The sequence below is a fragment of the Heterodontus francisci genome, chromosome 32 (assembly GCF_036365525.1).
Source record: "Heterodontus francisci isolate sHetFra1 chromosome 32, sHetFra1.hap1, whole genome shotgun sequence".
Classification (NCBI taxonomy): Eukaryota; Metazoa; Chordata; class Chondrichthyes; order Heterodontiformes; family Heterodontidae; genus Heterodontus; species Heterodontus francisci.
The window spans coordinates 32,762,278-32,788,541 of NC_090402.1; the positions used below are offsets into that span (position 1 = coordinate 32,762,278).

The 26,264-nt window shown below is 43.5% G+C and overlaps 1 protein-coding gene across 1 annotated transcript in view; it reads left to right on the forward strand.

The window, feature by feature from the left end:
* The window catches only part of arrdc1b (arrestin domain containing 1b), a 79,633-nt gene that overhangs the window by 16,647 nt on the left and 36,722 nt on the right, over positions 1 to 26,264 (forward strand). Inside the window, exon 2 of the mRNA XM_068012664.1 lies at positions 13,200 to 13,310. Coding sequence (XP_067868765.1) covers positions 13,200 to 13,310 — 111 coding nt within the window. The remainder of the gene's footprint in view (positions 1 to 13,199; positions 13,311 to 26,264) is intronic.

Here is a 26,264-nt window from a genome sequence, read left to right on the forward strand (position 1 = left end):
GCACCGCAGTCTCTCAGCTCCAGCGACCCGGGTTCAATTCTGGGTACTGCCTGTGTGGAGTTTGCAAGTTCTCCCTGTGTCTGCGTGGGTTTCCTCCGGGTGCTCCGGTTTCCTCCCACAGCCAAAAGACTTGCAGGTTGATAGGTAAATTGGCCATTATAAATTGCCCCTAGTATAGGTAGGTGGTAGGGGAATATAGGGACAGGTGAGGATGTAGTAGGAATATGGGATTAGTGTAGGATTAGTATAAATGGGTGGTTAATGGTCGGCACAGACCCGGTGGGCCGAAGGGCCTGTTTCAGTGCTGTATCTCTAAATCTAAATCAAAGCAGGCATCTTGCTGTCAGCACTCTGCTTGTGCTGCTCTGTGACCTGCTGCTCAGAGCTACATGAAAACAAGCCAAGTTATTTGCTTTTTATTTCAGCACATGTTCTGTTCCTATGGAGCTACTGTGTCTACTGTGAAGGGATTCCATTGCTGTGACACCACATACTATGTACACTTCCAATTTGATCCTGATCAAATGCTGGGTCATATCATTTTGTGGTTTTACTCCCACTTTTCTCATGTTCAGCCACAAACATTACTCCCATAAGCCGAGCTGTAGCGAGCTCAGGGGAGAACAGAAACCTTTGTCACTCAGCTGACTGGTTATGTCCTGAACCCTCTTGTAATCTTTTTTTATTCATCTATGGGATGTGGGTGTTGCTGGCCAGGCCAGCATTTATTGCCCATCCCTAATTGCCCTTGAGAAGGTGGTGGTGAGCTACCTTCTTGAACCGCTGCAGTCCATGTGCGGTAGGTACACCCACAGTGCTATTAGGAAGGGAGTTCCAGGATTTTGACCCAGCGACAGTGAAGGAACGGCGATATAGTTCCAAGTCGGGATGGTGTGTGACTTGGAGGGGAACTTGCAGGTGGTGGTGTTCCCATGTATTTGCTGCCCTTGTCCTTCTAGTTGGTAGAGGTCACGGGTTTGGAAGATGCTGTCTAAGGAGCCTTGGTGCGTTGCTGCAGTGCATCTTGTAGATGGTACACACTGCTGCCACTGTGCGTTGGTGGTGGAGGGATTGGATGTTTGTAGATGGGGTGCCAGTCAAGCGGGCTGCTTTGTCCTGGATGGTGTTGAACTTCTTGAGTGTTGTTGGAGCTGCACCCATCCAGGCAAGTGGAGAGTATTCCATCACACTCCTGACTTGTGCCTTGTAGATGGTGGACAGGCATTGGGGAGTCAGGAGGTGAGCTACTAGCTGCAGGATTCCTAGCTTCTGACCTGCTCTTGTAGCCGCAGTATTTATATGGCTACTCCAGTTCAGTTTCTGGTGAATGGTAGCCCCTAGGATGTTGATAGTGGGGGATTCAGCTATGGTAATGCCATTGAATGTCAAGGGTAGATGGTTAGATTCTGTCTTGTTGGAGATGGTCATTGCCTGGCACTAGTGCAGCACGAATGTTACTTGCCCATATAAGCTCAAGCCTGGATATTGTCCAAGTCTTGCTGCATTTCTACACAGACTGCTTCAGTATCTGAGGAGTCACGAATGGTGCTGAACATTGTGCAATCATCAGCGAACATCCCCATTTCTGACCTTTATGATTGAAGGAAGGTCGTTGATGAAGCAGCTGAAGATGGTTGGGCCTAGGACACTAACCTGAGGGACTTCTGCAGTGATGTCCTGGAGCTGAGATGATTGACCTCCAACAACGACAACCATCTTCCTTTGCGCAAGGTATGACTCTAACCAGCGGAGGGTTTTTCCCCTGATTCCCATTGACCTCCGTTTTGCGTGGGCTCCTTGATGCTATACTCGGTCAAATGCTGCCTTGATGTCAAGGGCAGTTACTCTCACCTCACTTCTTAAGTTCAGCTCTTTTGTCCATGTTTGAACCAAGGCTGTAATCAGGTCTGGGGCTGAGTGGCCCTGGCGGAACACAAACTGACCATCACTGAGCAGGTTATTGCTAAGCAAGTACTGCTTGATGGCACTGTTGATGACACCTTCCATCACTTTACTGATGATTGAGAGCAGGCTGATGGGGCTGTAATTGGCCAGGTTCGACTTGTCCTGCTTTTTGTGTACAGGACATACCTGGGCAATTTTCCACATTGCAGGGTAGATGCCAGTGTTGTAGCTGTACTGGAGCAGCTTGGCTAGGGGCATGGTAAGTCTGGAGCACGGGTCTTCAGTACTATTGCTGGAATATTGTCAGGGCCCAGAGCCTTTGCAGTATCCAGTGCCTTCAGTCGTTTCTTGATATGACGTAGAGTGAATCGAATTGGCTGAAGTCTGGCATCACTGCAATGCACGCCCCCCCCCCCCCCCCCCCCCTTCCCCCAGTATTACATGGGGAGAGGTGGGACTTCTGACACAGTGAGGAACCTTTTGACAGCTGTGCAGCAGGTGCTGGAGGCCCTATTTAAAGTGCCCCAGCACCTGCTTCCTGACAGCTGTTAAAGAAATACTTCACTGTTGAAGAGTGGGGCTGCTGTCAGTCTGGCAGCAAGCAGAAAGTGCTGGAGAAACTCAGCAGGACAGGCAGCATCTGTGGAGAGAGAAGCTGAGATAGCTTTCAGGTCTATGACCAAGTTCACAGACCTGAAAGTTAACCCTGCTCCTCTCACCACAGATGCTGCCTGATCTGCTGAGATTTCCCAGCACTTTCTGCTTTGCTGCCACATACTTCACCTGTTGTATCCCAGTGTTCTGTAAAGTTGTGATCCTCCTCTTCTAGTCACGTGTTACATTGCTTCTTGCAGGCGTGCCGCACCTGGGTGAATTATCTTACTTTTGCACGTTCCAGGACACGAGATTTAAATGTATCATAAAAGGCAAATACACAACAGAAATAGAACCATAGAACAATTACAGCACAGAAGGAGGCCATTCAGCCCATCATGTCCGTACCTGCTGAAGAAACTAGCCGCCCAATCTAATCCCACCTTCCGACACCTGGTCCAGAGCTTTGCAGACTACAGCACTTCAGGTACATGTCCAGGTACCTTTTCAAAAGAACTGAGGGTTTCTGCCTCCACCACCATTCCTGGCAGTTGCTGACACCCACCACCCTCTGGGTGGAAAAAATTTCTCCTCATGTCTCCTCTAATTCTTCCACCAGTCACCTTAAATCTGTGTCCCTTGCTAACTGACCTCCCCGCCAGGGGAAACAAGTTCGTCTTGTCCACTCTATCTAGGACCCTCGTAATTTTGTACACCTCAATTAAGTCTCCACTCAGCCTCCTCAGTTCCAGGGAAAACAACCCTAGCCTATCCAGTCTTTCCTTATAGTTGCAATTTTCCAGCCCTGGCAACATTCTTGTAAATCTCCTCTGTACTCTTTCCAGAGCAATTATGTTCTTCCTGTAATGTGGTTATGAGAACTGCACACAGTACTCCAGCTGTGGCCGAACCAGCATTTTATACAATTCCAGCAACACATCTCCGCTTTTATATTCTATACCTTGGCCAGTAAAGGAAAGCAATCCATATGCCGCCTTCACCACTCTATCTACCTGTCCTGCTATCTTCAGGGACCTGTGGACATGCACTCCAAGGTGTCTCACTTCTACTCCTCTCCGTATCCTCCCGTTTATTGTGTATTCCCTCACTTTATTTGCCCTCCCCAAATGCATTACCTCACATTTCTCTGGATTGAATTCCATTTGCCACTTTCCTGCCCACGCAACCAAACCATTGATATTTTGGAGTCTACGGCCATCCTCTTCACTATTAACTACATGGCCAATTTTTGTGTCATCAGCAAATTTCCCAATCATGCTTCCCACATTTAAGTCCAAATCATTAATATATGCCACAAACAGTAAGGGACCTAACACTGAGCCCTATGGAGTGCCACTGGGAACAGCTTTCCACTCGCAAAAACATCTGTCGACTACTACCCTTTGTTTCCTGTCCCTGAGCCAATTCTGGATCCAACCTGCCACATTCTCCTGTATCGCACGAGCTTTCACTGACCAGTCTGACACGCGGGACCTTGTCAGATGCCTTTCTAAAATCCATGTAGACCACATCCACTGCACGACCCTCATCAATCCTTCCTGTCACTTCCTCAAAAAACTCAATCAAGTTAGCAAGACACAACCTTCCCCTAACAAATCCGTGCTGACTGTCCCTGATTAATCCGTGCCTTTCGAAGTGGCACTTTATCCTGTCCCTCAGATTCTAACAATTTACCCACCACCGAGGTCAGACTGACCGGCCTATAATTATTTGCCTCGCACCCTTTTTAAACAATGGTACAATGTTTGCAGACCTCCAATCCACTGGTACCTTGCATGTATCTAGTGAGAATTTGAAGATGATCCTCAGTGCATCCACTATTTCCTCCCTGATTTTCTTTAACGACCTGGGATGCAATCTATCCGCTGCTGGCGATTTATCCACTTTCAAGGATGTCCGACCCTCTAGTACTTCCCCTCTCATTATACTTGGATCTAATATTTCACAGTCCTCCTGTTTAACTACAATGTCTGCATCAGCCCCCTCCTTTTTGAAGACAGAGACAAAAATCTCATTAAGAACCCTGCCCATATCTTCTGCATCCACACATAAGTTCCCATGTACATCTCTGATAGGCCCTACCCTTTGTTTAGTAATCATCTTGATCTTAATGTACTTTAAAACATCTTTGGGTTTTCCTTGATTATATCTGCCAATTTTTCATGTCCTCTTTGCTTTTCTAATTTCCTTTTCTACTTCACCCCTGCACTTTCTATACTCCTCTAGGCTTTCTAAAGTATTAAGATATTTGTGATCATCATAAGCTTTTTCTGCTTTAACATATCCTGCAAGCTTCTAGATAACTAGGGGGCTCTAGTTATGGCAGTATTACCCTGAATCTTTGTGGGGACATGCCTACACTGTGCCTATAGCATCTCTCTTTTGAATGCCTCCCACTGGTTTGCCACCAATTTTTCATTCAAGTATCCAGTCCACTTTCACCAGGTCACACCTCCGTTTTGTAAAATTTGCCTTCCCCCAATTTAGAACCTTTGCTCCTATTTTACCATTGTCCTTTTCCATGATTATGTTAAAACTATTATGGTCACTATCTCCAAAATGGTCACCCACTGTTACTTCATCCGCTTGCCCAGCTTCATTACCGAGGACTAAATCTAGAATTGTGCTTGTTGCGTGCTGGCTAAAAAAGTTCTCTTGAACACAGTTCAAGAATTTCGTCCTCACTGTGCCCTTCACACTGTTTGTATCCCAGTTGATATTGGAGTAGTTGAAATCCCCAAATATTATTGCCCTATAGTTTTTGCATTCAGAAATTTGCCTGCATATTTGTTCTTCTGTCTCCCTTACTATTTGGCGTTGCGCAAACGACTACTGGCAACACCTATGCAGCCATATTCAGCTGGCCTCAGACACCGGAAACATCAGAGGAATGTATGATGGCATGAAGAGAGCTCTTGGGCCAACCATCAAGAAGATCACCCCCCTCAAATCTAAATCGGGGGACATAATCACTGACCAACGCAAACAGATGGACCGCTGGGTTGAGCACTACCTAGAACTGTACTCCAGGGAGAATGCTGTCACTGAGACTGCCCTCAATGCAGCCCAGCCTCTACCAGTCATGGATGAGCTGGACATACAGCCAACCAAATCGGAACTCAGTGATGCCATTGATTCCCTAGCCAGCGGAAAAGCCCCTGGGAAGGACAGCATTACCCCTGAAATAATCAAGAGTGCCAAGCCTGCTATACTCTCAGCACTACATGAACTGCTATGCCTGTGCTGGGACGAGGGAGCAGTACCCCAGGACATGCGCGATGCCAACATCATCACCCTCTATAAAAACAAAGGTGACCGCGGTGACTGCAACAACTACCGTGGAATCTCCCTGCTCAGCATAGTGGGGAAAGTCTTTGCTCGAGTCGCTCTGAACAGGCTTCAGAAGCTGGCCGAGCGCGTCTACCCTGAGGCACAGTGTGGCTTTCGTGCAGAGAGATCGACTATTGACATGCTGTTCTCCCTTCGTCAGATACAGGAGAAATGCCGTGAACAACAGATGCCCCTCTACATTGCTTTCATTGATCTCACCAAAGCCTTTGACCTTGTCAGCAGACGTGGTCTCTTCAGACTACTAGAAAAGATCGGATGTCCACCAAAGCTACTAAGTATCATCACCTCATTCCATGACAATATGAAAGGCACAATTCAACATGGTGGCTCCTCATCAGAGCCCTTTCCTATCCTGAGTGGTGTGAAACAGGGCTGTGTTCTCGCACCCACACTTTTTGGGATTTTCTTCTCCCTGCTGCTTTCACATGCGTTCAAATCCTCTGAAGAAGGAATTTTCCTCCACACAAGATCAGGGGGCAGGTTGTTCAACCTTGCCCGTCTAAGAGCGAAGTCCAAAGTACGGAAAGTCCTCATCAGAGAACTCCTCTTTGCTGACGATGCTGCTTTAACATCTCACACTGAAGAATGCCTGCAGAGTCTCATCGACAGGTTTGCGTCTGCCTGCAATGAATTTGGCCTAACCATCAGCCTCAAGAAAACGAACATCATGGGGCAGGATGTCAGAAATGCTCCATCCATCAATATTGGCGACCACGCTCTGGAAGTGGTTCAAGAGTTCACCTACCTAGGCTCAACTATCACCAGTAACCTGTCTCTAGATGCAGAAATCAACAAGCGCATGGGTAAGGCTTCCACTGCTATGTTCAGACTGGCCAAGAGAGTGTGGGAAAATGGCGCACTGACACGGAACACAAAAGTCCGAGTGTATCAGGCCTGTGTCCTCAGTACCTTGCTCTACGGCAGCGAGGCCTGGACAACGTATGCCAGCCAAGAGCGACGTCTCAATTCATTCCATCTTCACTGCCTTCGGAGAATACTTGGCATCAGGTGGCAGGACTATATCTCCAACACAGAAGTCCTTGAAGCGGCCAACATCCCCAGCTTATACACACTACTGAGTCAGCGGCGCTTGAGATGGCTTGGCCATGTGAGCCGCATGGAAGATGGCAGGATCCCCAAAGACACATTGTACAGCGAGCTCGCCACTGGTATCAGACCCACCGGCCGTCCATGTCTCCGTTATAAAGACGTCTGCAAACGCGACATGAAATCGTGTGACATTGATCACAAGTCGTGGGAGTCAGTTGCCAGCATTCGCCAGAGCTGGCGGGCAGCCATAAAGACAGGGCTAAATTGTGGCGAGTCGAAGAGACTTAGTAGTTGGCAGGAAAAAAGACAGAGGCGCAAGGGGAGAGCCAACTGTGCAACAGCCCCAACAAACAAATTTCTCTGCAGCACCTGTGGAAGAGCCTGTCACTCCAGAATTGGCCTTTATAGCCACTCCAGGCGCTGCTTCACAAACCACTGACCACCTCCAGGCGCGTTGTCTCTCGAGATAAGGAGGCCCAAAAGTTGAAATCCCCAAATGTTATTGCCCTATAGTTTTTGCATTCAGAAATTTGCCTGCATATTTGTTCTTCTGTCTCCCTTACTATTTGGGAGTCTGTAGTACACTCCTAGTAATGATAGTAATAACTGAAGAATATTTACGTACTATGGGCTTCTAATCATCCAGCTGTGAAAAGCCGCAGACTAATATGCATTTGGAATATGTATTCATTTCTCTTATGTAAAAAGACATGTAGCTGCAATTAAATGATCTTTGTAAGAAAACAGGAAAATTTTAATATTCTAGCTGCATTGCCAACTAGAAATATTACACCAATAATTATGATCAGCTGCTGCAGAAGCCAAGTGTTCATGAACATGTGTTGATATGGAATAGATGAAAAACCATGACAACACAGATTTCCTCACTAGTCCTGTATTGGTTTTCAAACACATGCAAGACAAACCTTGCAGCCAGAAGTTAGAGCAGTTACACAGTGCAGTCACCTTTGCATTTAAAGGACCACACCAAAAGTTGAGGATGGCAGAGGGGTACTCTAGGTTGGCCCCACAGTTCAGCAAAGCCTCCCTGGTCACTCTCCGCAAGGCAGGAGGTCCTTTTCACCAGCGATGGTAAGAGGAGGCCCTCCCGCCTGAACAAGACAGGCTGGCTGGAGATGGCAGAGAAGGTGAGTAGCTGTGGGGCCATCTGGTGTCAAAGGATTCAATGCCGGAAGGTGTCTCACTGGTGTCCAGAGCCATGTATATAAGGGGTCTCCAAGAAGCCACCCCTCCATCTGAGCCATTTTAGTGAACAGCTGGGACAGGCGCAGGATGAAGGCATCATGGCAGCTGCCTGGAAACGGGCACAGATTTGCATGGGTCGTTTCCGCTGATCACATACAAGCTGCACATTGACTGAGTGGCAGCCCTTACAGTTTACGTATTCAGCTGGTTGTCCGGCGGGAGCCTTGATGGCCACATTGGTGCAATCTATGACCCCTTGCACCTGTGGGAATCCCGCCATGGAGCCAAAACTGGTGGCCCTCTGGGCTTTGCTTTCAGGGTCTGTGTCGTGAAGCGGGTATAGTTACCAGCCCTCTGAAACAGAGCATCGGTGACCTCCCTGATGCAGCAGTGCACTGCTGACTGTGTGACCCCACAAATGTGTCTAGTGGGCCCCTGAAATGATGCAGAGGCGTAAAAATTGAGAACCGCTGTCACTTTGAGGGCCATAGGCATAGGACGTCCCCTGAAGTCCCTGGGCTGCAGGTCATCATTCAGCAAGGCACAGCGATGTGTCAAAGCCTCTCTCGACGTCCGCAGTCGCCTCTGACACTGGCGCTGTGATATTTGCAGGAATGTCATGCAGGACCTGTAGAAGCGTGGCGAGCTCTTCTTGGGTGCTGCTATTCACGACTGGGGTCCTCGATGTGGGCTGCAGCTTCCTGGTGGTTTTGCCTGCGGCGCATATGGATCCCCTGAAGAACATAGGGTGAACCATCCCCATCTTCAAGCTACAATTCAACTCAGTTCCTTCAATTGTTTGAAGGTTCCTAACAGGCCAGAGATTGATGTTGACTGGTACATCAGATGCTGTCATGCAGCAGCTATGTGGCATGGCATAGCATTGCCCATCATAGCTCCCACTAAGAGTGGCACTGCATGACCACATAAAGATTGTACAAGCTGCATTAATTGGCCCACGCGAGACATATAAGCTTCACATGCCTGTCATCTCTGGCACTCTACCCACATACAGGGTGATTCAAGTGCCATTGCTCCTTCACTGACGGAGGCAGTCAATGGCACAGAGCTGCCAACCATTACGGAGGGCAGAATCACAGTGGCTCCCTACACGTCTGAAGAGTGCGACCCCTGTAATTCACCCCCCCCCCCCCCCCCCCCCCCCCAACTTCCCTGCTAGTATGCAGAGTGAGGCCCCTGAATATCTGAACTTGCTTTCACTGGCGAAAACTTCTGCCTCATGACCTGCCGGCTTTTCTGTTCGTGAATGGGATGGCACGTGACGGCTGCCCGTTCAACGTAAAATCCGGAAATGCGCATGGAGAGGTGGTGGGCTGCATAATCAGAGGTAAGTACCGTTTTGAATATGGTAATTGGGGTGCCGCCACTGAGCCCCTCCCCGCGGTGTCGAGGGGCTGGTAAAATTCAGCCCAGTGTGTTTTGCCCATGATGTATTTAGTTTTATAAAATGGACAGAATTGAGCCATGCTGTTGCTGTATTAGTGAATGTCCATGTTTTTTTTTAAAGTTTGGCCCTTTTGTAGAAAAGATACTGGAAAATTCCACCCGCGCCCCCCCTTCCCCTTCCCCTTCCAAGAAAAAGCTTGCTGTGGGAGGATTTGAGAGTTGAATTAGATTTTTTTTTTTTACCTCCATTGGCCTCCTCCCTCTACTAATATAGACAAGTAGTTTTATGACAATAGAGGAAAAAGATTAAGTGCCAAGAAACTTTGAGGGTATGCACTCTTAGAACAGAAATATTGGTTGGGATTTATTGTAGTTCCCAGAGTAATTTCGGTAAGTTCACAGAAATTTCCATTCTGAGGACTGCCATTTTGTTACTCCTGACCACACATTTTTGCTAAGATGTGGATCATTGATGCAGGGGCATTGCATTCCCAATCTATTGTACTGGATTGTATGTAACTTTTGTGGAAATCTTAATCATAGTAATTTTTTTATGTGTGATTGAAAGGGTGACAAACACTGCATATTTTCCTTTAGAGAAGTAACATGGTATCAAGTATCATTATGCTCCAAGGGTTAAACAAAGCACTGACCTGCTGAGGATTTTGTTTTCACAGAAATGTATCTTTCCAAATGGGAAGGTTGTTTCCAGAAACCAAAGATGTTAGATTTCACTTTCTATGATTTGCATCACTGATTATTAGCAATGGCCACTCTGCTTTAGGTGCAGTCCATCAATGCAATAGCATATAACTTCCTCATTGCATGGCTTAGGTTTCACTGTGAAAATTTAGGAAGGTGTTTGTGAAAAATGCATTCAAAGTTTCATCGGTGCTTCAGGGCAGTTCTTGTAAATGGGCGCTTGTTTGCAGATTATAGCTATAGCCAGTAAATGCACATTCAGGAATAAAGTCTACTCTGATCAATCACGTCCTTTCTGTTGGAGACAATCGAAACAGATTTGTCACAATTGCTTATTGGTAGTAGATTCTGGAGAATTTCTCAATCCATCTAATAAAATAATGATTTAAACCCAGGCATGAATAAAACTGCAAAAGTGTTTCTCAATGGAAAAATAAGTGAATTGTTTTTGGGTGGGATTGAATGGTTCCATATATTTCTCAAGATCTGCAGAATTTAGCAAGACAGCCTTAAAACTGAAATGAGGACCCCATTCCATTACTGCTAAAAGCAGGTCTACATTAATTGTGGTGTGGGTGGTGGGTGAGAACAACCCCTCCTGCTGATGTCACACTTCTTCTTTGGCCTCCTTGTCTCGAGAGACAATGGGCAAGCGTCTAGAGGTGGTCAGTGGTTTGTGGAGCAGCCCCTGGAGTGGCTATAAAGGCCAATTCTGGACAGACACTTCCACAGGCGCTGCAGATAAAATTGGTTGTCGGGGCTGTTACGCAGTTGGCTCTCTCCTTGCACGTCTGTCTTTTTTCCTGCCAACTGCTAAGTCTCTTCGACTCGTCACTCTTTAGCCCCGCCTTTATGGCTGTCTGCCAGCTCTAGCGATCACTGGCAGCTGACACCCACTGACTTGTGGTCAATGTCACAGGACTTCATGTCACATTTGCAGACGTCTTTAAAGCGGAGGCATGAACGGTCGGTGGGTCTGATACCAGTGACTAGCTCGCTGTACAATGCCTCCTTGGGGATCCTGCCATCTTCCATGCGGCTCACATGGCCAAGCCATCTCAAGCGCCACTGGCTCGGTAGGGTGTATATGTTGGGGATGTTGGCTGCCTCGAGGACTTCTGCGTTGGAGATACGGTCCTGCCACCTGATGTCAAGAATTCTCCGGAGGCAGCGAAGATGGAATGAGTTGAGACGTGACTCTTGGCTGACATACGTTGTCCAGGCCTCGCTGGCGTAGAGCAAGGTACTAAGGACACAGGCTTGATACACTTGGACTTTTGTGTTCAGTGTCAGTGTGCCATTTTCCCACACTCTCTTGGCCAGTCTGGACATAGCAGTGGAAGCCTTCCCCATGCGCTTGTTGATTTCTGCATCAAGACAGAGGTTGCTGGTGATAGTTGAGCCTAGGTAGGTGAACTTTTGAACCACTTCCAGAATGTGGTCGCCAATATTGATGGATGGAGCATTTGACGTCCTGTTCCATGATGTTCGTTTTCTTGAGGCTGATGGTTAGGCCAAATTCGTTGCAGGTAGCTGCGATCCTGTCGATGAGTCTCTGCAGACACTCTTCTGTGTGGGATGTTAATGCAGCATTGTCAGCAAAGAGGAGTTCCCTGATGAGGACTTTCCGTACTTTGGTCTTCGGTCTAAGACGGGCAAGGTTGAACAACTTGCCATCTGATCTTGTGTGGAGGAAAATTCCTTCTTCTGAGGACTTGAACGCATGTGAGAGCAGCAGTGAGAAGAAGATCCCAAACAGTGTAGATGCAAGAACACAGCCCTGTTTCATGCCACTCAGGATGGGAAAGGGGTCTGATGAGGCACCGCTATGCTGAATTGTGCCTTTCATATTGTCATGGAATGAGGTGATGATACTTAGTAGATTTGGTGGGCATCCGATCTTTGCTAGTAGTCTGAAGAGACCACGTCTGCTGACGAGGTCAAAGGCTTTGGTGAGGTCTATGAAAGCAACGTAGAGGGGCATCTGTTGTTGCAGCATTTCTCCTGTAGCTGGCGCAGGGAAAACAGCATGTCAATGGTGGATCTCTGTGCTCGAAAGCCGCACTGTGCCTCAGGGTAGACGCGCTCGGCCAGCTTCTGGAGTCTGTTTAAAGCAACTCGAGCAAAGACTTTCCGCACTATGCTGAGCAGGGAGATTCCACGGTAGTTGTTGCAGTCACCGTGGTCACCCTTGTTCTTACAGAGGAGGATGATACTGGCATCGCGCATGTCCTGTGGTACTGTTCCCTCATCCCAGCACAGGCAAAGCAGTTCATGGAGTGCTGAGTATAGCAGGCTTGGCACTCTTGATTATTTCAGGGGTAATGCCGTCCTTTCCAGGGGCTTTTCCACTGGCTAGAGAATCAGTGGCATCACTGAGTTCCGATTTTGTTGGCTGTTCGTCCAGCTCATCCATGACTGGCAGAGACTGGGCAGTATCAGTGACAACATTTTCCCTGGAGTACAGTTCTAGGTACTGCTCCACCCAGCGGTCCATTTGCTTGCATTGGTCGCACTGATGTCACACTAAAACTGCAGTTTCAAGGTGAGTTCCATGTCTTTGCTATCCAGGACCCCACTTCGAATTCATGTTGGCGGCACAAACTGGAGGACGAGGGAATCAGGAACTCTTTGTATTGAGTGTCTAAGAGCAATTGGCAGCACAAAGCTATAGTTACAAAGGGGAGCTTGGCATTTTAGAAGTTTTCTGGTATCAGGTGAATCCTGCTTTTGGAGCTGGAATACCATTGTAAACCTGCTCTAACACTTTTGGACCAGTAGCTGACAAACAGTCTTGCAACGTCATGGTACTTCCAACGCAGTCAGTATGATTTTATTATTGTGTGTAGAATAATATTTGTTTCTCCTTCTGTTTTAGTTCAATTCATATTCAGTCATTTCCTGGTTTTGGTGTCTATTACTCCTAACTCTTATTTACATGTTCCCATTTTTCTCCAAACTAGCTTTGAAAGTGAACTGCATTGGGTCATGTGGTGTTGCCAACAAAGCAAATGACACAGTATGGCAGATGGAGGAGCAGTACTTCAGCAGCACACTTGTTGTTGCAGACAAAGGTAAGAGTTGTCCCCTCGGATTTACTGAAGTGAAAGGTTTGAGACAATGTTTATTCACTGTGGCATGCAATATTGTTCATGGTATTGCTTTTGTATGGTTTAACTCTGGACACAATACTAGTTAATATCTTTCCGATACTGTTGGATGTCTAAATATCTTGACATAATAATGACGTCCAGTGCTGAAAATTTAATGGCGATTTGAAACATTGGAGTAAGTTGGCCATCTTAGTTTTTTAAGTCTTCTGATTTGTTTAAACAAGTTAAATATAAGGTATCTTGAACCAGCAGTATTAATATAGCTTTCAGTTACTAAGAATGCTGTGCAATTTATTTTCCAGTGAGTATCTAGTCTAATGTCTATCTTCATGGGGGGAGAAAAGGTTAGATGATGTGATAAGATGCAAACTTGAATGGCAATGCTCAAAATTATGTATTTAGGGTAGGAGAGTTTGAAAACCATTTTTCTTTTGCTTTCAGGGTTGTAGGTGTACGTAGAATATTTAGATTACTACATATTCAGCTTCACCAGTGGCAGATGCATTCTTATAATACACTTCAGTTGCATTGGAGGAAACAATGTGCACCTCACTCTCAAATATTCTTGTACAACAACACAGTCTCCTACTTAGTTTATGAAAAGGCAAAATACTGCAAATTCTGGATATATGAAATATAAACAGAAAATTCTGGAAATACGTAACAGATTAGGTAGCGTATGTAAAGAAAGAAAAAGAGTCAATGTTTCAGGTTGATATTTTGTCAGAGTTATCAGCCTGAAACATTAACACTCTCTCTACAGATGCTGCTTGACCTTCTGAGTATTTGCACCATTTTCTGTTTATCTCTGACTTAGTTTGTTTTGAATAACTGAGATGATTTGGATTGGCTTGTGTCATGACGACAATTTGAGCCTGGAAAGAACCGTGTTGTGGTGCAACGAGCATCAAAATTGGGGCTGCACCAACTGATTGCGTAAATGAAAGAACACTTGCTTCAGCAGAGAGTTCTTGGTTCTAGTTCCTACTTGGAGCTGACTGCCTCTGGTAAGATCAAATTGGTGACTCACCACTTCCTTGTCAAGTTACTGGATTGTGCACTACTTGGGAAATAAATTATTTCCTTGCAGACTAAGCAGTATGAGATTGGTGGTGTTAGTTTGGATTTCCCCCTTGCGTGAGAACTGGAATTGTTAGCAGCCAAAACCACTCTTCGTATCCCTTGGAGAAGAATGCCATATATTATACTTTCAAGAAAATAATCTTGACAAGTGCACCTGGCACATTTAAAGTAGCTTTTATAATTGTGCTTGTTTTGCTTGCATTCAGAGTGTTTCACACTGATTTTACAATATGAAATCTAACTTGGACCTTGCTGCCGGGGGAGGTGGTGGAAGCAGGTACCATAGAGACGTTTAAGAGGCATCTTGATGAATACGTGAATAGGATGGGAATCGAGGGATACGGTCCCCGGAAGTGCAGAAGGTTTTAGTTTCGAAAAGCATCAAAATCGGCGCATGCTTGGAGGGCCGAATGGCCTGTTCCTATGCTGTACTGTTCTTTGTTCTTTATCCCACCAGTGAACTGAAACCCTCACAAAAACTGAACCTAGAATTTTATTGCTGGGTCAAGGTGGCTTTCTAACAATGTAAATGCAGGGAACTGGTTCACAGATGCCATTATATTGGAATCTGAGTTAAACAAGTGCCAGTGTAAAAGTAGATTTGATAGGTTGATGGATAAATTGGCCATTGTTTTAAAAAAAAATGCCTCTAGTGTAGGTAGGTGGTAGGAGATTTGAGGGAAGGTGGGGATGTGAGAGGGAAAAATGGGATTAATGTAGGATTAGTATAAATGGTTGGTTGAATGTCAGCGTGGACTCGGTGGGCTGAAGGGCCTGTTTCGGTGCTGTATCACTGTATGACTCTAGATTGTTTCATTCTTTCCTTGTCCTCCATTCAAAAAAAATTGCTGATAGCAGAATTTCCTACAAAGCAATACTTTATTTGTTAAATGGGGCTGCTCTTATCCATGCTTTTATTCTTCTATCACTCAATGCCATCAAAAAAAAAGGCTTCCAGACATTGTTCACATTGCACCCTGCTGTGTGAAAAAATGGCTGCTGCATTCACCCAAAAAATTCTCACTGCACTTCAAATCAGTTCAGTGTATATAAAGCACTTTGCCATTTTTTAAAAATGTGTTTTTTTTAAAAAAATGCAAATCTTCTTTCTAGTTGCAACTCTAACTATGTAATTACAATCACAGAATAATTCTTTGTAATAACATCTAGGTTTTCCTGCGACACTTGCCATCCCTATGAAGAGCAAAGGCAAGCACCCTGGCCGCTTTCTCATTACAGTTGGCCTGTAAATATGAAGGTGACTAGTCTTTGAGTGTTGCGCTGTTTTTCCCCCTACCTCCACTGCCATGCAGTCCATAGTTTCAACTCCTTGACTCCGCTGCTCAGCAGGACAGCGGAGCTTAGGAGTTCAAGGTATAGAGGTTCAGTCATGAATTCACAATATGGGTATTATGATTATTTAAAAATATTACTGCCGCCGCATTCTGTAATATATTCTCTGATATCTGGAATATAAAAATCAGCAGCCAATTTAACCAGGTTGAAACCTGGATTGCAATTGTGTAACAGGTTTCTACTCCTGCCATGGACTTTTTCTATTTTTGATGTATATACTTAGCGTTGAAACACCACCACCACTGAATTTTCTAAATAGTTTGTCTCGTCATAACATTTAGTAATATAGAAAGCAATATATGCAAATTTGTAGGCAATCTATTGCAAGTAACTTCCTTGTGTTGCTGCAGTAGTAATATTCCACATTCCCTTTGTGCGCCTGCTTCTATACAAAGTGAAACTGAGCATTTCAGATAACATTCTTGAATTTTGTATTTTCTTGCATACGATGTTCTATTCTATACCAAGAAGTTTTAACCTCTGCCATTTTTTTTTTAAGTTATGCAATGTTTTTATTTGAGCCCAGAAATCATCATCTAAATCTACTAAGATTGTCCTGCTCGCCAACTGTAAGGAGACTTACTGGGGCTGCGGGAAATGGGCTAAATAATAAATAAGACCAGTTGCAATGTAGTGTGAAAAATGTAATGGTTTAGATACCTGTGGTAATAAATCCTTTATGCAACATCATTCTTAAATTTCAAGATTGTAAATCAGAAAATCTTTCTTTTTGGGAGTGATCAAATTGCATATCCTCTTGTAATCTTGATTGCCCGAAGTCATTAGAAAATAGGAGCAGGAGTAGGCCATTCGGCCCTTCGAGCCTGCTCCGCCATTCATTATGATCATCGCTGATCATCCAACTCAGTAGCCTGTTCCGGCTTTCGCCCCATACCCTTTGATCCCTTTAGACCCAAGAGCTATAGCTAACTCCTTCTTGAAAACATACAATGTTTTGGCCTCAACTGCTTTCTGTGGTAGCGAATTCCACAGGCTCACCACTCTCTGGTGAAGAAGTTTCTCCTCATCTCAGTCCTGAAAGGTTTACCCTGTATTTTTAGACTATGACCCATGGTTCTGGACTCCCTCACCATCAGGAACATCCTTCCTGCATCTACCCTGTCAGGTCATGTTAGAATTTTATAGGTTTCTATGAGATCCCCCTCACTCTTCTGAACACCAGCGAATATAATCCTAACCGACTCAATCTGACCTCATACGTCAGTCCCGCCATCCCAGGAATCAGTTTGGTAAACCTTCGCTACACTCCCCCCAAGAATATCCTTCCTCAGATAAGGAGGAGACCAAAACTGCACACAATATTCCAGCTGTGGCCTCACCAAGGTCCAATATAATTGCAGCAAGACATCCCTGCTCTTGTACTCTAATCCTATCGCTATGAAGGTCAACATACCATTTGCCTTTTTTAACGCCTGTTGGACCTGCATGTTTACTGGTGTATGAGAACACTGGGTCTTGCTGCGTATTCCCCTCTGTTCATAGCCGTTCAGATAATCTGCCTTCCTGTTTTTGCTACCAAAATGGATAACCTCGCATTTATCCACATTATACTGCATCTGCCATTTATTTGAAAATTGTAAGCTCTTGCTGCTCCTTTTAGATTTTAATATTGAAACCAGAATTCTAGCTTTGGACGGTCCCATGGTTCAATGGGTAAATGTGTCCTGTGTATTGAAGCATAAAGCTCCCAAGCTTAACTTTTAGTATGTGTTGAGTGGTCCATTTGAAACAGCACAGGCATTACAATTCGTCCCAGTTTCTCTGCAGAGAAGGGATAAATTAGTTTGGGCTCCAATAAGATTACTATCCAGTGACCCCTGCTGGGAATGCATATTGGGATATCGGATGAAAATTATTGTTCTTATTTATGATGAAACAAGGGTCCAATAGCATGCTAGTGCTCACTGGCTTGGTTCTTGCAGCCCTTTGGACAGGTTGCCAGAGGGCTACTGGCATACCTAGAGCATATCTCAGCATGAATCTCCATCTTTAAGTGAAGAACATGGTAAAGAGTGGAAATTGGAGGAAATGTTTGAAATGGAAAAAAAGTCATGGGACATATTTAAAAGTAGCTGTCTTTTAGAAATGGTAAACATCCTCAGAACTAATAGTCCTTTAACAAACTTGGGACTGGAATGGTTGAAGATCTAAGAATAGCAGAATGAGATTTTGTTACATAAAGTCCGATTAGCTGTTGCACTTGCAGCTTCTTGTTCTCAGACTGATACCATTTTAAATATTAAGATAAATTTATTGTTTGTAACTGGGTACTTTATTGGCATGGCTAGTCCTATTCGTGTATATGTATGGCTGTAAGCAGTTTTATTTTGTCATGCTCCCTGTTTTACAGTAAACATTTTCTTGTACTCCAGTTTGTGGCAAAGATTCTAGATATGTTTGGGTTGGCTTTAAACATAATATTTTTAAAATGTTTGTTCTATGGTAGTAAGGCACATTGATTATGAAGATTGTATAGTATATCAGGTTACCAGGAAACATACCTAATTAAAACATGTTTTCAGTAACTTATCTTCAACCCTTGCATTAATTTCTGAACATTTTCAGGTATATATTATGACAGTACATTCAGTGTTCTGAACGTTGAGTTTTTTTGGGGTACACAATTGACAACCAATAAAATTTTGGAGGATGTAAAAGTAAACATTCTGTGTTGCAGTTATTGTATTCCTCAGTATACTGGATCGCATTCAAGGTGAGAAAATTTGGATGAATACCGAATTTTTTAAAGATCTCTTTTCAATTGGGATGCTGTATGTGTATAATGAGGCTGATCTCCCGACCAAAATTATTTAAAGATGATGGCTGGCAAATAAAAAGTTCAGTTCGAATTTTGGATAAATTTGACATTGATCAGAGTATTTTTAAACCTGTTCTGAACTTATAACGAAGGAAATCCAGAGAGAACCATTATGGTATCAGCTTTTCTACAGGAAATCAGGTGGTGTGATTTAATTGGGCGAGTGGCCGCATTTAATGACTAATTTGGCAGTCTGTCCCAAACAGTTTATTTCCCATACATATGTGTGTTTTAGCAGATGTCATTTTGTTTCACTTGTTGCTTGCATAACTTGCGTCTGGAGAAATGTTGCTTTTCTTCCTTCAGTCCAGTCATGGACAGTATTCTGAGTTGTAGATTCAATGGGCTGTTGCTGAAGTTAACAAGGTGGATAGTTCTAATGTGGTAGTTATTTTAAAAAATTATTTGCTTCAAAAGTTCATTTAAATTACTGAAAAGTCAATTTTAGAAGAAATGTCTTTCCTCGAATGGTAATAAATGTTGGAAATAATACAGCTAAGGTAGGAGCATTAAAAAGGTTCGGTAATTCAAGATTCGGTTTGATGTTTGGTTGGCTGAATTAGCAAGATGAGGTAGATGGTATGAATTGCACTTCACTTATTTTTGACTTTTTTAAAATCTTGCATTGGTGGTGGCTTTGTTTACGCTCAGTCAGACAAGAAAGGTGTTGAGATCCGTTCTCTGGCCTGTAAAAAGACCAACTCTAATCACTCTGACCTTGTGGATTTGGAGCTCATTTCATTGCATTCAGGCATGCTGGGAGACTAAGCAAGAGACTGAACAGTTAGGGAGGATTTGTGCTACAGAGTGACCACTTCAGAAGAGTTGAAGTGCTCAATGCAAGTAGTTCTTTGCTTTGGAGGTACAGAATCTTCCACTCCGTGTAAAGCATGTACTGTTAGACTTGGGAAATGCAAAGTACTGTTTTGAGCTGGACCTTAAGATTTAAAGCCTCTTCCATATTATTCAAAGTAGACACAACTGCTGATTACTGAGTGTGCATCTCTCAACCAGTTTAAAAAAGGAAATTAGAGATACAGCACCGAGTCTGTGCCGAACATCAACCACCCATTTATACTAATCCTACACTAATCCCATATTCCTACCAAACATCCCCACCTGTCCCTATATTTCCCTACCACCTACCTATACTAGTGACAATTTATAATGGCCAATTTACCTATCAACCTGCAAGTCTTTTGGCTTGTGGGAGGAAACCGGAGCACCCGGAGAAAACCCACGCAGACACAGGGAGAACTTGCAAACTCCACACAGGCAGTACCCGGAATCGAACCCGGGTCACTGGAGCTGTGAGGCTGCGGTGCTAACCACTGCGCCACTGTGCCGCCCTTAAATGCTGGGAAGTAGACCGTTTGTCTTGTTGCCGCATTTCAGTTTTCCAGCATCCACAGTATTTGCTTTTATTTATGTCTTGCCATCTGAAAATATGATAAAGGCAGGCTACTGTTTCAAGTTTCACCTTGCATCTTTTAAAGATCATGCTTCATTCCCTTAGACAAGGAGTGAAAAAACAGCAGGGGGGCGAAGGGAAGCGAAATGTTGATTGACCTCTGCTTAGAGGGGGTATCAATCCTGCTGCTTGATAGATGTCTTGGGTGTTTTGTTTTTATTGCTGGAGTCTTATATATCCCAAACTGGATGTTGTCAATCCAATTATTTTATTTTCAAGTGATCAGTTTAAGCTCAAATTTAGATTACCAGAGAATGATCTTCTACTCCAGCCCATGCACTTACATTGATCAAACTGGCTCTTTTATCCCAGTGATAGAACAGTTGAACTCAAAAAATATGGGTCTTTAATTCAATGGTAAGGGAATAACTTTCTGTGTGAACACAAGGAGCTGTTGAATGAGTATTGCTCTCCCATAATCTGGATTATGCGAGCATAGCCAAACATCAGATAGTCTGTACTATCTGATTTTTCATTGTACTGGTGATTAATAACAGAGGATTTGCATATTGTGACCATTTTTCTGTAATTCAGATGGCCAAAAAATTTGGAGGAGCTCCGGATCCTTGCATGGAAGTCTGTATTATTGTGTGTCTCAGTTGGGTTAGATTCACAATGGTAATTGCTTACCTTCAGTCTCTGACCTCAAGGGGATAATTATCTGGAAAATTCTGCAAACTAAGGGATTTCAGTTTTCAGGAGAGTTGATTAATCTGCTTATCCTGAAACTGAAGTTCGTCCTCTGTTACAGCTCGAGAAGTTTTTGGACTCTACTACTAGCCATCAGAACATTTTATTTTATCCTTTACCCTTTCTTTGGGGCATATTCACTTTTGAAAACTGCGTTGGATATTAAGTTTATAGCACAAAATACATTAGTGAAAATATGAAGTCAAAGCTGCTTTTGTTTCGCAAATTAAGTGGGCATTGCCACCTTTACACAACCTTTTAAGGTAAACCAATCATGAACGCACCTTATATATGCTAGCAAAGAAAGTAAACACTTGCTATGAACCTGATAACTGAGGCAGTAAGAAAGATGAAAAACATGCCGACGAATCATCCACTCCATTTTTTCAACTACCTCTGTCCAATCTTCCTTATGATTTCAATTTATTTAATTTTTGGAGGGAAAGTGCTGGAAATGGTTTGCTGATCCCCAAAGATAAATGTGCAAATCATCTATCAACCCCTTATCTTCCAAATTCAAACCTAGTTACTTACTTTGCACAGATTGCACTTTTACTAGCCGAGACCCACAAAACATTTGCAGTCAAATTCGTATCTTTATTGCAACAGTACTTTACATTATTCTTTCACCAAAGACGTTACCAGAATCAAAATTTCCCTCTGTGGAAAAAGCTACATAAAGTTGTCCATGTGTAAAAACAAGCCTAGGAATATAAACACAAATATTGTCACAAGTCTGGCCTTGTGACTTGTTTATAGTCATAGAATATGAAAGTCTAATTGGAAACTCTTTTTTCTCCTGAGTTGAAAAGGCAGGTTTACATTTGATGGACTCAAAATTATTCAAGGAATAAACACTCTATTTCCTTGAAATCTGTCTGTTATAATTTCAGCATCTACCATCGAAGAAAATTGCTTCCTAACTACCAAACTTGTACCATGACAAAGTCCTTCTTTAGGATTCAAGTTTTGTAGCAACGTTGTAACTGCTGGTTCCTTGACTTTGTGCGGTGGCATGTCCATTGGACTGTCAAAACTCTGGAGGGTATAGACTGTTATCATTTTTGCCTATGGAATCCATGCTGATGTATTCTTTTAATTTACCTGACAGCTTTGCCAAAACATTTTCATACAAATCGAGTGTATCTTAATTTTTAGCACAAAGAATAGCTTTTAAATAATGAGTTGTATCAAATAATTAACCCTGCCATCTTGCCGCACTTAACCAACTCCATCATCCCACGCCACCTCTGTCCCGTTCCTTCCATCCTGCTCTTGACACCCCTATCCCATCCCATCCCATCCCTCACAGAAACAATGTCTCCAGCCAGGGTAACTTTCTTTTTGGGCTTCCCTTACCTGCTGCTGCTGTTCACCACCAAGCCCTCACCATGTCATTGCCACCAACCGTTGGCATGTACATGCGTCATGCACTCCAGTCCTCCATGCATCCCACGTGCCTCTGTGTTCGCCAGGCACCGCCCACCAAATCAGCCCACCAACAGGTGCGCCCCTTAAACTGACCAGTCAGAAAAGTCCAGGCAGACAAAAATCGAGTATTATAAATGGTGTGAGCAGCATGTTGTGTTCGTCTCTATCTGTGCTTATCCCTAAACCTTCAATTCTCCTAATTATATTTACCCAGCATTTTCTGAAGGAATTGGTCAAAATAACCTTTGCTAATTTTTGAAGGGATTTGCTCCCTGAATTGAGCAGTTACTTCAAATCAAGAGTCTTGCCTTGAAGTATTATACATGTGTCTTCTAATTTTAGGTTTATAGCCTAAGTTATGTATCCTGTTTACATCTAAATAATTTGTGCATCTCTAATATTTAGAAGAGCTGCATTGTCTGCTTTCAATCTCCTTTATCGAGTAAAATAAATCAGATCAGTTCTTTGAGCCTCTCCTTAAAACGTAATGCATTAGGTTTCAATCACATTCGTCATTCTTCTCCGACTCATTCGCAGTATTTCAGCTGACTTTTGAATCTAGGATACATTGGTCATAAAAATAACTTATATAAAGCTCAATTAACTTGTTCTCATGTATATTTTCATAAAATCCCAGTTCTTGATTAGTCTTAGCAGCTTCATAATTACTGGTACTTTCAGTGAATGGTCAATAGCCACACCCAAATTCTTATGTTTTTCTACCGTTAGTAATGAACAGCATTCTCATTGTGTACATATATCCTGCTTCAGTGTGTGTAATCCTCCCTTTGTTTACTTTTAAAATCCTTTGCCTCACTTGACTTTGGTTTCTTAATTAGGCCATGTTCTTTTGAAATTAATCATCTTTGGTGTACTTGTCACTTGGGCACTTAGTTTGAAGACAACTTTAAAATACTCCAAACACAGTATGTAGTGAGAACCGAGTGTGCAGAGCATACCTGAATCCTTACCACTGATGATTATTTTATTTATCACTGATTTCAATTACCAAGCCAGTTTTTTTTTTATTGATTCATGGGGTGTGGGCATCGCTGGCAAAGCCAGGATTTATTGCTCATGCCTGATGGCCTTTGAGAAGGTGGTGGTGAACCAGCTGCTTGTACTGTTGTAGTCCATGTGGTGTAGGTACACCCACATTGCTATTAGTGAGGGAGTTCCAGGATTTTGACCTGGTGACAGTGAAGGAGCAGCAATATAATTGCAAATCGGGACAGTGTGTGACTTGGAGGAGAGCTTGCAGATGGTGATATTTACACGTCTGCTGCCCTTGTTCTTCGAGGTGATAGAAGTCGTGGGTTTGGATTCCAATTGGATAATTTATCATTAATTGTGTTGCTTTTCACCTTTTAAAAGCCTCAATCAGAACTTCATTAGATGCCTTTTGAAAATTCTCCGGTGCTTTCATCTAACGATCCATTTATTTGATGAAAACATTTCAGTAGAATTGTGAAGCATGACCTTTACTATTTTTATACTCGGAGGGGAGGGTGAGATCATGTCTAACAAACTTGATTGAACTTTTCGAGGAGGTGACTGGATGTGTAGATGAGGATAAAGCAGTTGATGTAGTCTACGTGGACTTCAGTAAGGCTTTCAGTAAGGTCCTGCATGGGAGATTGGTCAAGAAGGTAAGAGACCATGGGATCCAGGGTAATTTGGCAAATTGGATCCAAAATTGGCTTAGTAGCAGGAGGCAGAGGGTGATGGTCGAGGGTTGTTTTTGTGATTGGAAGTCTGTGACCAGTGGTATACCGCAGGGATCGGTGCTGGGCCCCTTGATGTTTGTAGCGTACATTAATGATTTAGATGTGAATATAGGAGGTATGATCAGTAAGTTTGCGGATGACCTGAAAATTGGTGGTGTTGTAGATAGTGAGGAACAAAGCCTTAGATTACAGAACGATATAGATGGGCTGGTAAAATGGGCAGAGCAGGGCAAATGAAATTTAATCCTGAGAAGTGTGAGGTGATGCATTTTGGGAGGACTACAAGGCAAGGGAATATACAATGGGTGGTAGGACCATAGGCAGCACAGAGGGTCAGAGGGACCTTGGTGTACTTGTCCAATGATCACTGAAGGCAGCAGCACAGGTAGATAAGGTGGTTAGGAAGACATATGGGATACTTCCCTTTATTAGCCGAGGCATAGAATATAAGAGCAGGGAGGTTATGATGGAGCTGTATAAAATGCTAGTACGGCCACAGCTGGAGTACTGTGTACAGTTCTGGGCACCACACTATAGGAAGGATGTGATTGCACTAGAGAGGGTGCAGAGGAGATTCACCAGGATGTTGCCTGGGCTGGAGCATTTTAACTCTGTAGGGAGGTATACAAAATCATGGGCATAGATAGGGTAGATAGGAAGAAACTTTTCCCTTAGTCCTCCTCAATAACCAGTGGGCATAGATTTAAGATAAGGGGCAGGAGGTTTCGAGGGGAGTTAAGGAAAAGAAATTTCACCCAGAGGGTGGTTGGAATCTGGAACACACTACCTGAAGGGGTGGTAGAGGCAGGAACCCTCAACAATTTAGTCGTATTTAGATGTGCACTTGAAACACCATAGCATACAAGGCTACGGGTCAAGTCCTGGAAAATGGCATTTGAATAGATAGGTGCTTGATGACTGGCATGGACACAATGGGCCGAAGGGCCTGTTTCTGTGCTGTATAACTCTGACTCTTGATGTCACTCTTAACATCCCTGTAAAATGACCTTGAGGTCTTTCTCCACCACAGGTCTTCAGATTACTGATTTATAGTTTGAATGTTTTTGTCATGGTTATTGGGACAGCATTTCGTTTTCTTCAATGCTTGGGCACATCTCCAAAAATTATTAACTGGAGACTCAACATATAGTCTGATGTGTATGGTAGGGAAGAGAGAGAAGATGAAGACTCCCAGATGAATTATTTGTAGACATAGGTATGGCTTGTTTTAACTTCTCTTTCTCCTCCTTTTCTCTTGCCCCTGCAGAATGGTTTTAGAGTACCTTTTTCACCTTACCCCGTGAATGAATGATTCCAGGGTTTTCACTCCACTGTTCTGTCTACCTATTCAATGTAGTAACTATTTTTTTTGTGTTGGGAAGAACTTCCTGATATGCATCCTAAATTGCCTTTTAACAATTTGAACTATTGTCTCTTTGTTCTACTCTCAATTTAATTTGAAATAATTTTCTAGATTCACCTTTTCTGTGTCATTTTCTATGTTGTGTAGCTCAATAAGATTATCTCTCGGATGTCTTTTAAAGCTGAAAAGCCCAAGTCTTTCTTCATAAATCAGTTCACTAATACCAGGGATAGTTCCTGTGGGCTTTCTCTGCAATGCCATCAGACGGTGGCTGGTCTGACCAAATCACACATCTTCCATCTGGTTTCATTTAGTAGATCATTGTGCTTAAGGAAGAAAAAGTTCTCCCTATATCTTGGGATATTTATTTAAAGTTGAAAGTGTACTGTCATTTTCTCCCATGGTCATATATCAACCAAGTGGGACTCTCCATCACTACCGCTCTGAAATTGTTCCTAGGAAATGCATGAATCTGAAGGGTGACTGATTTTGCTGTTTCACCACAGACTCCACTGAGCATACTTGGCTTTTATGAGGGTGTAAAATGGCAAAGGCTGTTGCAATTCTTGCTGTCAGAAGAATGTGGTATATTTGCATAGTGTCTGGTTGATAAGCATGCACCATTTGTGCAACATCAGCTGCAAAACAAAGCACCACATTGAGAAGGCAGCCACCAGTTGGTCCCGAAATGGCTGGCTGTTAGCAGAATGTGCGAGTCCAAAATGTCCTAATAAATCTTTATCCCTGTAGTAATGAGCTCATGCTAGTCCTTTGCCCTTTTGGAGAAGAAACAAAAGCTCCAGTTAAAATTCTCTGGGAATGTTTTCAAATAGTGTTCTTGCATTATTTCTGTGTAGTAGGCTGTGATAATTAGCATATTGCTCCCTCTGCTTTTGAAAGGCTTCCAATTCAAAGCTGGAACAATTGAGTTATACTTGTCTATAAGTTCTATAAT